This window comes from Pristiophorus japonicus, chromosome 22, assembly GCF_044704955.1.
Source record: "Pristiophorus japonicus isolate sPriJap1 chromosome 22, sPriJap1.hap1, whole genome shotgun sequence".
Classification (NCBI taxonomy): domain Eukaryota; kingdom Metazoa; phylum Chordata; class Chondrichthyes; family Pristiophoridae; genus Pristiophorus; species Pristiophorus japonicus.
In genome coordinates, this window is record NC_091998.1 from 22,369,666 (window position 1) to 22,382,879 (window position 13,214).

General features: G+C 46.0%; 1 protein-coding gene across 1 annotated transcript in view; it reads right to left on the reverse strand.

Annotated features, from left to right (window-relative positions):
- wdfy4 (WDFY family member 4) overlaps window positions 1-13,214 on the reverse strand; it is a 328,629-nt gene that overhangs the window by 275,008 nt on the left and 40,407 nt on the right. Inside the window, exons 10-12 of the mRNA XM_070865753.1 lie at window positions 13,071-13,172; window positions 10,072-10,262; window positions 5,482-6,095 (exon numbers count right to left, since the gene is read on the reverse strand). Of these exons, the coding sequence (XP_070721854.1) occupies window positions 5,482-6,095; window positions 10,072-10,262; window positions 13,071-13,172 (907 nt within the window). The remainder of the gene's footprint in view (window positions 1-5,481; window positions 6,096-10,071; window positions 10,263-13,070; window positions 13,173-13,214) is intronic.

A 13,214-nucleotide genomic window follows, 5' to 3' on the forward strand; every position in this document is an offset into this window, starting at 1 on the left:
AGGATACAAGGTAACGAGTTTCAACAGGAACACAGACCAGAGAATCAGATGTGGAGAACACCAGAAGATCCGGAGTGTCAGCCCCCAGACCCAGATCTCTGATCTGTGCTCCCGCTAACTGAGGCTCCAAACTGGTGGTGAAGCCTCACAAAACCTAACCTTCCAAATACAACAATATGAATTATGTTCTTTGCAGAACTACTATTGAGCAGTTTTGGTTGACAATTGCATTTTGAATGATAGCCTACAGAATAAGGCACCACCATCTAGCCCATCATACTTTCAATACTACATGTACAATCAATGTACTGTCACTGCTCTCATCTTACAAAGGGCACTCAGGACATCAATCTACAATTAGAGTCTGTATTATTCAATTCTGGACAATCGCATTTCCCAGTTGACATTCTCGAAGTCCCAACAGCTCTGTCGCCACAAGTATTTGATACTCTGACAGAAAACTCCAACAAAAAGACTTTGAAATTACTCAGTCTTATTTAAACTGATTTCTAATAAAGAAAGACATATGTAGAGATATCCCAAAGTGCTTTACACTCAATTAATTACTTTTGCCGTGTAGTCACTGCTGTAATGTGAGAAAAGCGGCAGCCAATTTACACACAGCAAGCTCCCACAAGCAGCAATGTAATAATGAATGGATAATCTGTCTTAGTGCTGTTGGTTGAGGGATAAATATTGGCTGGGGCACTGGCAAGGATGGAGATAACTATGGATCAGCGATCACAGCTAGTGGGACTTGACAGCTCAGATGTCTCCTAAACTGTGCTGCCATTGTTGCATCAACGTGATGGCAGCAGTAAAACTGAATGCCTCTCGTTTGACGATGGTGTTTGCATTGGTTGTTTAAGGTTTCCAAACAAACTATCCTGAGCTCCATCTTTTACAAATGGACATTCCAGCTTTCGAGCGATCAAACCGTTTGCCCTGAACTTCATTCGCTATAATTCAGATAAGAGAGGATATTAGATTTTCAGATTCATAATCTAACAAGTGATCTCCTTACAACAGTCGGATTCTGTGGGGACCTAACATGCAGGTTTGAGACATGCGTCTTGTTGCATCTTTTGTTTTAGAGACAGCAAGTTTCCACGGCAACAGGAAGAATTGCCAGTCTACTCGGGTCCTCCCAAATTCATCCCATCAGCCGATTTCAAATGGGACCGGAGTTTTACTTTAGTTTGCCACTCGATCCTAATAATAATAAATCCTCAGAGACGAGTCTTGAGAATTTCTCACAACGATGTACTTATTAAGTTAAGCAATTGAGTCAGTGCTTTCTGTAGCCATAATACAGACATATCCTCCAGCAAAAGAGACTTATGCAGTGGCACTATTTCATTTTCTGAAGCTCAGAATTTATTACAAAAGAACAGGGGTGTGATTGAAAAGTACGGGAACATCAATCTCAAAAGAGAGCACTCCGGTTCGGGCTAATTAGAGTTGCCTTTCGTCAAATAAGAATCATAAACCACCTAGCAAAGGAAGTTTATCAGGCAGAATGGCTATCAATGTGCCAAGCATTGATTATGGCAGTCTCCATCACCATACCATGCATCGAAGCACTGACCACATTTGATCAGCTCCGCTGGGCAGGTCACATAGTTTGCATGCCAGACACGAGGGGACCAAGTTTCGAGCCGCGCCTAGAACGGCGCAGTCCCGACCTGGACGACCGTTTTTCGCGCCACAAAGTGCGCCTAAAAAAACTTCCAGATTCTCCAGCTCCCTGCAGGCCGTTTGCAGCTCAGCGCAGCGCAGCAGGAGCTGTAGGGGGCGGAGCTAGGTCCCTGCGCTGAAAACAGTGCCGGGACCTCTGCACATGCGCGCTACAGTGGGCGCGCATGTGCAGTAGCTCCAGGCACCCAAAACTGTGTGGGAGGGGCCGAAGCACGCAGCCCCTAGCCCTGGCCCAATGGCCTCACTGGGGCTGCGTGAATAAGGCTCCTCCCATGCCCAGCTCCTGCTTCCTCCTGACCCGACTCGACACCTGCTTCCCGCACCCCCCGCCTCCGGACCAGACCCGACACCCGCTCCCCCCCCCCCCCCGCCCCCGGACTGGACCCGACTCCCGCTTCCCCCCCCCGCCCCCGGACTGGACCCGCCCCCCGCCTCCGGACCAGACCCGACACCGACCCGACTCCCACTTCTCCCCGCCCCCCCCCAACTGGACCCGACCTGACCTCCCTCTCCCTCCCTCCCCCCGACCCGAATCGAACCGACCTCCCTCCCATCACCCCTCCCCCCCGACCCGCGCTCCCCCCGACCCGACCCAACGCCACCTCCCTGTAAATCTAGTGCTGGGGACGGGCCCGGCCCGTTCAGCCTCCCTCCCCCTTCTCCTTTCCCCCCCATCTCCTATCCCCCCCATTTCCTTCCCCCCATCTTCTTTCCCCCATCTCCTTTCCCTCCCTCCCCCCTTCCCCCTTCTCCTCCTCCCCCCTCCCCCTCCCCTCCTCCCCCTCCCCCCTTCTCCTCCTCCCTTCTCCCCCCTCCCCCCTCCTCCCCCTCCCCTCGCTGTCAGAAACACAGACACTGACAGACAGAGAATGAGACACACAGACAGAGAGAGAGATAGAGACACTGACAGAGACACACTGGGGGGGGGGGGGTCATCCCAGCACGCTGTTGGAGGGCTCCCGGTGCTGCAGTCGGTAAGTAGAAAATGTTTTATTTATTGATTTAAAAAAAAAATTATTTCTTATTAATTTTTTTTGATTGATTTATTGGTTGATTTATTGATGTTTTTATCATTTATTATTGATGATGGCTCTTTATTTGTAAAACTGAAGTGTTTAATGTTTGTAAACTTCCCTTTAAACGCCCCCCCCACCCCCCCCCATTCCCTACACCTGATTTGTAACCTACGCCTGATTTTCTAAAGTGTAGACAAGGTTTTTTCGAGCGTACAAAAATCTTCACTTACTCCATTCTAAGTTAGTTTGGAGTAAGTTTTCACTGACGAAACTTTGAAAACAGGCGTAAGTGGCCGGACACGCCCCCTTTTGAAAAAATAATTCTGTTCCAAAGTGAAACTGTTCTAACTGACTAGAACTGGAGCAAACTAAATGGCGAGAATTCCGGTTTCTAAGATACTCCGTTCTACACCAGTTGCTCCTAAAAATCAGGAGCAAATGATGTCGAAACTTGGGGCCGAGACTCCCAAACCAAGTGCTCTACTCGGAGCTCCTTCACGGCAAACGAGCCAAAGGTGGGCAGCGGAAACATTACAAGGACACCCACAAAGCCTCCCTGATAAAGTGCAACATCCCCACTGACATCTGGGAGTCCCTTGCCAAAGACTGCCCTAAGTGGAGGAAGTGCATCTGGGAGGGCGCTGAACACCTCGAGTCTCGTCGTCGAGAGTATGTAGAAGTCAAGCGCAGGCTGCGGAAAGAGCGTGCGGTGAACCAGACTCCCCACCCACCCTTTCCCTCTATGACTATCTGTCCCACCTGTGACAGAGACTGTGGTTCTCGTGTTGGACTGTTCAGCCACCCAAGAACTCATGCTAAGAGTGGAAGTAAGTCTTCCTCGCTTCCGAGGGACTGCCTTTGAAGGGATGACCATGCAAAAGCAAGGAACTTGCAGGAGGGAGGGAGAATGAAGAAGTTACTGATCCATGATTAAAGCGGGACCTTCCACCAGATCTGATGATCCAATGTCACATAATGTTCAGTTTGGTGATTCTATTAATTAAAATGGTGGTGAACGGTTGTTTTTCAGCCTGGAGGAAGGTATCTGTTTTTTCTTGACATATATATATATATTAATGATTTGGATGAGTGTGTACAGGGCACAATTTCAAAATTTGTAGATGACACAACACTTAAAAGTATAGTGAACAGTGAGGAGGATAGTGATAGACATCAAGAAGACATAGACAGGCTGGTGGAGTGGGCAGACACGTGGCAGATGAAATTTAACACAGAAACCTGCAAAGTGATACAATTTGGTAGGAAGAATGAGCAGAGGCAATATAAACTAAAGTATACAATCCTAAAGGGGGTGAATGGGCAGAGAGACCTGAGGGTATATGTTACACAAATCATTGAAGGTGGCTGGGAAGATTCAGAAAGTGGTTAAAAATGCATATGGGATCCTGGGCTTCATAAATTGAGGCAAGGAGAAGAAGAACAAGGAAGTTATGATGAACCTCTATAAAACACTGGTTTGTCCTCAACTGGAGTACTGTGTCCAGTTCTGGGCACCGCACTTTAGGAAGGATGTGAAGGCCTTGGAGAGGGTGCAGAAAAGATTTACGTGAATGATTCCAAGGATGAGGGAGTTCCAGTTATGTTGATAGACTGGAGAAGCTGGGGTTGTTCTTCTTGGAGCAAAGAAGGTGGAGATGAGATTTGATCGAGGTGTTCAAAATCACGAGGGGTCTGGACAGAGTAGATGGAGAGAAATTGTTCCCATTGGCGGAAGGGTCGAGAACCAGAGGACACAGATTTAAGGTGATTGGCAAAAGAACCAAAGGCGACATGAGGAAACAATTTTCCGCAGCGAGTGGTTAGGATCTGGAATGCACGGCCTGAGAGGGTGGTGGAGGCAGATTCAATTACAGCTTTCAAAAGGGAATTGGATAAGTACCCGAAGTTAAAAAATTTGCAGGGCTACGGGGAAAGGGCGGGGGAGTGGGACTGGCTGAAGTGCTCTTGCAGAGAGCTGGCATGGACTCAACGGGCCGAATGGTCTCCTTCTGTGCTGTAACCATTCTATGATTCTACAAAATAGAATAAGATTTTGTAGAATGGACCTATACTCTCTGGCGTTTGGAAGAATGGAGAGGTGATCTCATTAAAACATAAAAGGTACAGAGAGGGCTTGACATGATAGATGCTGAGAGGTTGTGTCCCCTGGTTGGAGAATATAGAACTAGGGGGTATAGTCTGAAGATAATGGGTCGGCCATTTAGGACTGAGATGAGGATAAATGTCTTCACTGAGAGGGTTATGAATCTTTGGAATTCTCTACCCCAAAGGGCTGTGGATATTCAGTAATTGAGTATATTCAAGGCTGAGATCAATCGATTTTTGGACTCAAGGGAATCAAAGGATATGGAAATCGGGCGGGAAAGTGGAGTTGAGGTCAAAGATCAGCCCTGATCTTATTGAATGGCGGAGCAGACTCGAAGGGTCATATGGCCTACTACTGCTCCTATTTCTTATGTTCTAATACCTGTACTTAAACTATGCAAAATTACTGCAAGGAATTAAATTAGATAAAATTTAACGTAGACCCACATGTTAGTTATATAAACCTACACAGTTCTACACTGAATATTGCAGTTTTGATAACTGCTACTTTTGTTACTGATTTTTAAGTGGCCTACCTATCTCAGTAGCCTACCTGTCTTCTGTGCCCTACCTGACTTCAGTAGCCTACCTATCTTCTGTGACCTACCTATCTTCTGTGCCCTACCTATCTTCTGTGACCTACGTATCTTCTGTGACCTACCTGTCTTCAGGATTGGCATTAAGCGGCTGATCTGTAGGCTCCTCTGTGGTGTTGGATGCATCATAGTGACTCCCAGTCATCTCTGGCCCATCACTTTGGTTGCATGATTCACTGTAATTTGGAGGAAGATATTTCCCAGGATGCTGAGCAGAACAGGGAGAAGACAACGTTTCTTTGGCCATTCTGTTCAGAAAATCAAATATTTTAACACATTTCTTCAAAGATGGCAGATTGTCCCCTGTGGAACTGTGCGCTAAATTCAGAAACTCTTCAAACTTTCTGCAGCCGCTAATATCCAACGAATATTTTAATCCTCGTCCTTCATTGCTGAAGCAACCAAAAAGCCTGAGGTCATCCGTCATTTTGTCAAACTGGCCTTGAGTTCTGAAGAAGTAACTGTTGACAGGGTCAGAGTGCATGGCAACAGTAAGAGTGCAGAGTGTTGATTGGATAAGGTCCCACATGTCGTTCTGATCCACCGAGGCCCAGTCACCTGAAGGGGGGTCACATAATGCTCCTTCCATGTCAGCCAGCACAGATTGCAAGGCATTGAATCCTCCAGCAGTCCTGAATGCAGTGCGAGCTTTCGGCCTTCCCAGAACATTTAAAAGGGACTGCAGTGCAAGGAGAGATAGACAGGTTATAGTACTACACTGAAAATTCCTTTATACAGCGGGAGTTGTAATGCATTACGCAGTCAGAGAACAGCTGTGGTGTTAAAACACAGGTCTTTCATTGAAGCACCTGCGAACTCATCACTTTTTGGTGTGGAAGTGGGTCATCCTCTGTTATGTTCAGAATAACTTCACAAGACCGTACTGTAAGCTCAAACTGTTGTGACCTTGGTCTCTTTAATGTGACTCCAGAGTGAGGAAACAGCATGGTGAATCACCTTTTATACCTGCTTGCCCAGACTGCACAGGTGACCCTTAGGTCTCCCACAGGTGCTCCCCCTGGTGGCAAGACTTACTCATTGGTGAGGTTTACACACATACATAACATCCTCGATACAAGGGACCGCGTGAGAGAGACAGAGAGAGACACACTGGAAAACAAGGCGCTGTGGGAAAAAAACACAATCTTATTCAGGAGTATCAAAAGGCCTTTGTGGACCAATTAGATGTACATAATGAAGTCTCTTGTATCAGATATCAAATTTAAACTGATCACAGAATCTTACAGCACAGAAGAAGGCCATTTGGCCCATCGTGCCTGTGCTGGCTCTTTGAAAGAGCGATCCAATTAATCCCACTCTCGTGGTCTTTCCCCTTGGCCCTGCACATTATTCCTTTTCAAGTATTTACCAATTCCCTTTTGAAAGTTACTATTTAATTTGCTTCCAACGCCCTTTCAGGCAGTGTGTTCCAGATCATAAAGCATTGCATAAAAACACTTCTCCTCCTCTCCCCTCTGGTCCTTTGGCCAGTTGCCTTCAATCTGTGTCCTCTGGTTACTGACCCTCCTGCTAATGGAAGCAGTTTCTCCTTACTAACTCTATCCAAGCCCCTGATTATTTTGAACAACTTTATTAAATCTCCCCTTAACCTTCTCTGCTCTGATGAGAAGAATCCCAGCTTCTCTCATCTCGCCAATTAATCTGCATATATCTCAGGCTGTGGATACGAACAGATCTTGAAGTTCTGATTCAGGATGTATCCATCATTGAGGCAACGGGCCTAAGAACTGTCCTTTCAAAACTCCCAGATACAGGAAATTTAAACAAGATAAACCAGCGAGCAAGCAATACAAGTGCAAATAGAAAAGAGTTAAGAAAGGAAAAGGGAAAGAAAGAGAGAAAAGAAAAGGGAAATGAAAATAAAAAATGAAAAAGCAAAAGAGAAAGCAAGGAATGAAGGAAGGGAAGTCAGGAAGGGAGGAAGGAAAGATAATAAAGATTTGCATTTATAGAGCGCCTTTCGCCTCCTCAGGACTTCCCAATGATGTACTTTTCAAGTGTAGTCACTGTTGTAATACAGGAAACCTAGCAGCCAATTTTGGCACAGCAAGCTCCCAACGACAGCAATGTTACAAATGACCAGATAATCTGCTTTAGTGATAAATAATTGGCCAGGACATCGATGAGAACTCTTCATTGAAATAGTGCTATGGGATCTTTTACACCAACTGAGAGGCTAGATGGGCCTCCGTTTAACGTCTCATCAAAACACTGGCATGACAGCCTAGATTTTGTGCTCAAGTCCCTGGAGTAGGACCTGAAGCCACAACCTTCTCACTCGAGGGTGCTGACACAGCTTAGGCTGCAGCTTGTACATCCATGATCTAAAGGACCATTAACATTTTAAAACGGGCAAATTTTAAGTAGAGCAAATGATTCAGGATTAGAAAAAAAACGACATCAAACTATGAGAATCATCTCTCACACCACGTCACTTGTACGTTTAGGTTTAGACTGGGTATGGGAGAAAACTGAACTAAGTTGAGTGAGAGGTTACACACCTTCACAAAATACAGAGATACATCCATTGCAAATAAACTCCTCGTCTATGTTCACCTCTTAATTCAGATCCTGTTGTATCTGGTTTCTCTAGACCGGCAGCAAACTTCTAGTCACATTTAATTTGGGTTTACAAGTTTCCAGTTAACAAGAAAAGGTTTAACAGTGCAAAAGAGTTCGCTCATGGCCACTGGATACTTGAAACAAATTAAAAGAACATGGGGCGAGATTGCGTGGTGGCCCAGTTGGGGCGGTAACAGCTGTGAGGCGGGAGTTCCTTTACCAGGCACAGAAGTCCCGCCCCAGCAGCTAAATTAGGCTTAAGGCCCCCGAGAGGAAGTGGAGCGCAAAGTTCCTCTCGGGGGCGGGACAGGGGCGGTAGCCTTCAGGAATTTTCCAGCGCTACGCAGAGAGGCGCGTAGCACTGGCGGGAAGACAGGGCCCTCCGCCTCCATTAAAGGGGAGGGCCCGCTGCAGACTCAGCATTGGGGAGAAGGGGCCAGCGCTAACCCACCGGGGGAGCGGGGTTGCCGTGGCCACACAGAAGCGGAGTGCCGGGCTGTAACATCGCGGCACGGACGCCACAATTTGGAGAGGGCAAGGTCACGACTGGTAAGGCGACCGTTTTGAAAAATGTCAGCGGCGCACCTCCCTGTTAATTTTCGTCCCGCGAGCGGCCTAAAGCCCGGTGCATGTTCCACGAAGCTACGGCAGCCTCACAGGGCAGAATGTTTGCTCTGGGATGACGACAGGTCGCTGCGCACGGTGACGACACATCATCGCTGATGCAGCGGCCCAGTGTGCTACTGCTTAGCGCCGACGCTAAAACTCCCGTGGAATTCCGTGGGAGTCGGTAGCGGCTCCCCGCGGCCCGACCGAGAAGTCGCTTGCGCCCTAACGGGAGGCGCAAAAGGCTCAAATTTCTCCCCTGACCTCGACAAGGAGACGCTGTAAGAAACTATCATACATTAAGAAATACATTATTGTCATTCAAATGCTTACAAGAGCTACAGGTTATAAAGAGAGCATGAATTTAATAAAACCAAATAGAAGTAAAGCAAATGGTTTTGACACCTTTCAGTACAGGCCATAGATAACCTTATTGGTACAACCTTTAATGCAGTTACACTTTAATCCTTGGTGACTTAATATTCCTCTGGCCTCAATCTGTAAATCGCAAACTGAGTTACGCATAAGCAAATTTACCTCTCATTCTGTAATTTGATACAGCGCACAATTTTCAATGTGTCAACCTCAAAGTGTGGAGGTATAATGACATTTATTTTGGGTTACCAGCTAAATGTATATTAGCAAATCAATCTGAATTTGTGCGTTAACACAATAAGGATCCGGAGGGGCACAGATAATAAATTCAGTTGCTTATTATATCGTGACTGTTTCACAATTTGTCAAAATTAGGCGCACTCACTAGATTTAGGTTAATAAATCAGTTTAATCATATAAATACATATTTTATATGTATAAAATTATAATCTGCTGTTTATTTACTCAAACTGAAAATGCAAACTTTTCTGTAGGCTGCAAGGAGTGTCAATTTATGGCAGGGCTCTCACTGCAATATTCTTTGAAATATCTTTGCGTATAAGTAAAAAAAGACTTGCATTTTCTATTGCACCTTTCATGATCGCAGGATGTCCCAAAATGCTTTACAGTCAAATTGGAAGGTTAGTCTTGTGATTCTTGAAGGTCCATTGTGCTATTTTGAGTGGATGTATGAAGTCTGGAACAGGCCAGACTGTGTGCTGTTGTGTAACCGCTAGATGAGGAGTTAGCACTGTTGGGTGCAGCAAGAATCCATTAAAGTGCAGTAAATGGACAAAACGCAAAGAATCCTACACTACATGTTTCATCTTCCTTCATCTAGAATACCTGTACATTTACATTAAGAAATTAGTCATTCTAAGCCTCAATACAGATTGACACTAAAATACAGCTTACACGGTGATGTTAAATTGGACTGTAGCTTGTTTAATATTTTCAATTATTACCACTTCACTTGGACACTGTGCTACTGTGCTGTGAATCTCGCTGAAGCAGCGTTGAAAAATAAGCACATTCTAGTTCTGTCCATTGGCACCCAAATGAAGGCGGCAGTTAGAATAATGGTAAAATACCTGCAGAAGGTCGAGTTTCAGCAATACTTCTCCCTGAGTGGCCGAGCACAGCACTCCAATCACTACTCGCATATACTCCTCAGCATTCACAATGAACAGCTGCTCCAAGATGCTCAGCGCATGGCTGCGATAGAACTTGTCATCCAGAAAAATCTTGATGTAGGGAATCATCCCGTATTCGCGAAGAATCACTAAACAGAAAGGGGGATCGTTTGGGTTTGTATACGAGCCAATGTAGTGGTGCATGCAGTGTCATTGCAACAGAGGTTAATCGCAGTCCGACTTAACTTCACAAAAAGATCAGTCTGACTTATACTGGGGCTTTTAACTAAACACCAGAAAATGGAGGGGTAAGGCAGCAAAGATTGAGTTGTACTGGCAGAGGTCCCTTACCTGCATATCGGGAGGAGATACTATTTGGGGGAGGGACCAACACAGAGCAAGGAAGGCCAATACATTTTCTTTTAAGAAAAGAATCTAAATCATGGTGTGTATTCCAAACCTTTTACCTTCATGGACCTTTATCTCCTGAATGAACTAAACGTGCATTGTTTGTGATCCTGTGATTGAAAAGGTTGCATTGGATTGGATTGAAAGGCTGCATTAGAGGAAGCAGCGTGCAGTGGCCCAGCCCGGAAATCAGCGCGGTCCTGGCCTGCGAGACCATCAGCAGGCCGGGGCCATCAGAGGGAGCAGCGTGCGGCGGCATACCACTGCAGGAGGGCGATGGCCGCGAAGTCAGGTCGCTGACTGCAGTGCGGGCAGGCACAGCAGGAGGAGCGAAGGAGAGGCAAGAGTTTGTAGAAGGAAGTGATCGGGGGCCCAGGAGAACCGTGAGTTCGGGGCCCAGAAGAGACGAGGGGCCCAGGGGCAGCACAGGCCTGCCCGCACTGCGTCTTGGGTAATCTTTGCCACTGGACCAAGACCTGGCTCTGTCAAGCCCGTGTGGTGGCTGGTGTGCAACGGTCACCACATGTTAAAAAAATCCACGCAGAGACATCTTCCACCCTTCAAGATGTAGTTCGGGACCTGGAATATTAGGTCCTTCATTGAAACACCTGTGAACTCATCCCTTTTTGGCGTGGAAGAAAGTCATCCTCGCTTCAAGGGATGCCTATGATGATGAGCATTAATGCTCCAATTCTAGATTGACATCCAGCGAGATACATCTACGGGTTGTTGGGAGCTCATTAAACCCTCCTGCTGTATAGAACTAGCTGCCCTATTGGCTGCTATAAAGATATTTATGGACATGGAAAGGGAAGGTTAAGAGGAGACCTAATAGGAGGTATTCAAAATAACGAGGGGTTTTATGGAGCAAAAATGGAGAAACTGTTTCCTCTTGCAAACGGGTTGGTAACCAGAGGTCATGGATTTAAAATCATTGGCAAAAGAACTAGAGGTGGAAGGAGGAGAATGTTTTGCACATTGTTGTGTATTGCTTTGGTACATTAAATGTGTGATAAATACAGAGGGCGCTGTGATGGGAGACCTGAAAGTAACTGCACGAGGCAGTATAAAAGGCTGCCCACCACACCTGTGGAGCACTCTGGAGCTGTTCAATAAAGGACTGAGGTCACAGCAGTTAGATCAACACCAGACCGTGTGGAGTCAGTGATTTGTGTGCTACATACACCGCACACACACAGAGGATTGTTAAGATCTGGAACGCACTACTTGAAAGAGTGGTGGAAGCAGATTCTATAGGAACTTTCAAAAGGCAATTAGACATGTACTTGAAGTGGAGTAATTTGCTGGGTTATGGGAAAAAAGCTTGGATGTGGGACTAAACTTGTATTTATATAGCACCTTTAACATAATAAAGCATTTCCATGCCCTTCACTGGAGTGATTATCAAACAAAATTCAACACCAAGCCATATAAGTAGATATTAAGACAGGCGAAAGGTCACAGAGATAGGTTTTAAGGATTGTCTTCAAGGCAGAGAGAGAGGTAGAGAGGCGAAGCTTCCAGGTAGGAGATTCCAGAGCCGAGGGCACTAGGCAGCTAGAAGCACGGCTGCCAATGATGGAGCGATGGAAACCGGCAAGAGGCAAGAATTGGAGGAGCACAGAGATCTCAGAGGAGGAGATTACAGAGATAGGGAGGGGGGGGGGCCATGGAGAGATTTGAAAACAAGGATGAGAATTTTAAATTCGAAGCATCAGCAGACCAGGAGTCAATGTAGGTCAGTGAGCACAGGGGTGATGGGTTAGCGGGACTTGGTGCGAGTTAGGGCACGGACACCAGTGTTTTAGATGAGCTCAAGTTTATAGATATTAATATAGGAGATAGAAGAACATTCTATGGCAGCATTAAGCCAAGATCACAAAGAGGCTTATATAAACAAATTAGAGGAAACTCTTGCTTTTAAAATCTGTAAAGAGACTATTCTAGAGAAAGTACAACAGCTCATAGAATCATAGAAAAATTATGACACAGGAGGCCATTCAGCCCATTGTGCCCGCGCCGGCCAACAAAAAGCTACCCAGCCTAATCCCACTCTCCAACACTTGGTCTGTAGTCCTGCAGGTTACAGCTCTTTAAGTGCACATCCAAGTACTTTTTAAATGTGATGAGAGTTTCTGTCTCTACCACCTTTTCAGGCAGTGGGTTCCAGACTTCTCCCACCCTCTGGGTGAATTTTATTTTCCTTATTGCCCCTCTAATCCTTCTACCAACTACTTTAAATCCATGCCCCCTGGTTAATGACCTCTCTGCTAAGGTAATTATGTCCGTCCTAGCCACTCTATCGAGACCACTCATAATTTTATACACCTCCATTAAATCTCCCCTCACCCTCCTCTGTTCCAAAGAAAATAACCCCAGCCTATCCAATCTTTTCTCATAGCTAAAATTTTCCAGTTCTGGCAACATCCTCGTAAATCTCGTCTGCACCCTCTCTGGTGCAATCACATCTTTCCTGTAATTTCCTGTCAGCTGGCATTTTATTAAGGACCATTGATGTGAACAGTATCACACCAACTCTTGGAACTTACGAATGTTTTTCACAGAGCCTTGAAGCATGATTGCCACGACTTTTAACATCAGACACGAGGCCTCTCTCTGGTGCTGCTGTTCACTGGAAGGTCTGCTGTTCCCTGCGGGTTCGTGAGGAAACACAAATATGAAAGAAATGACAA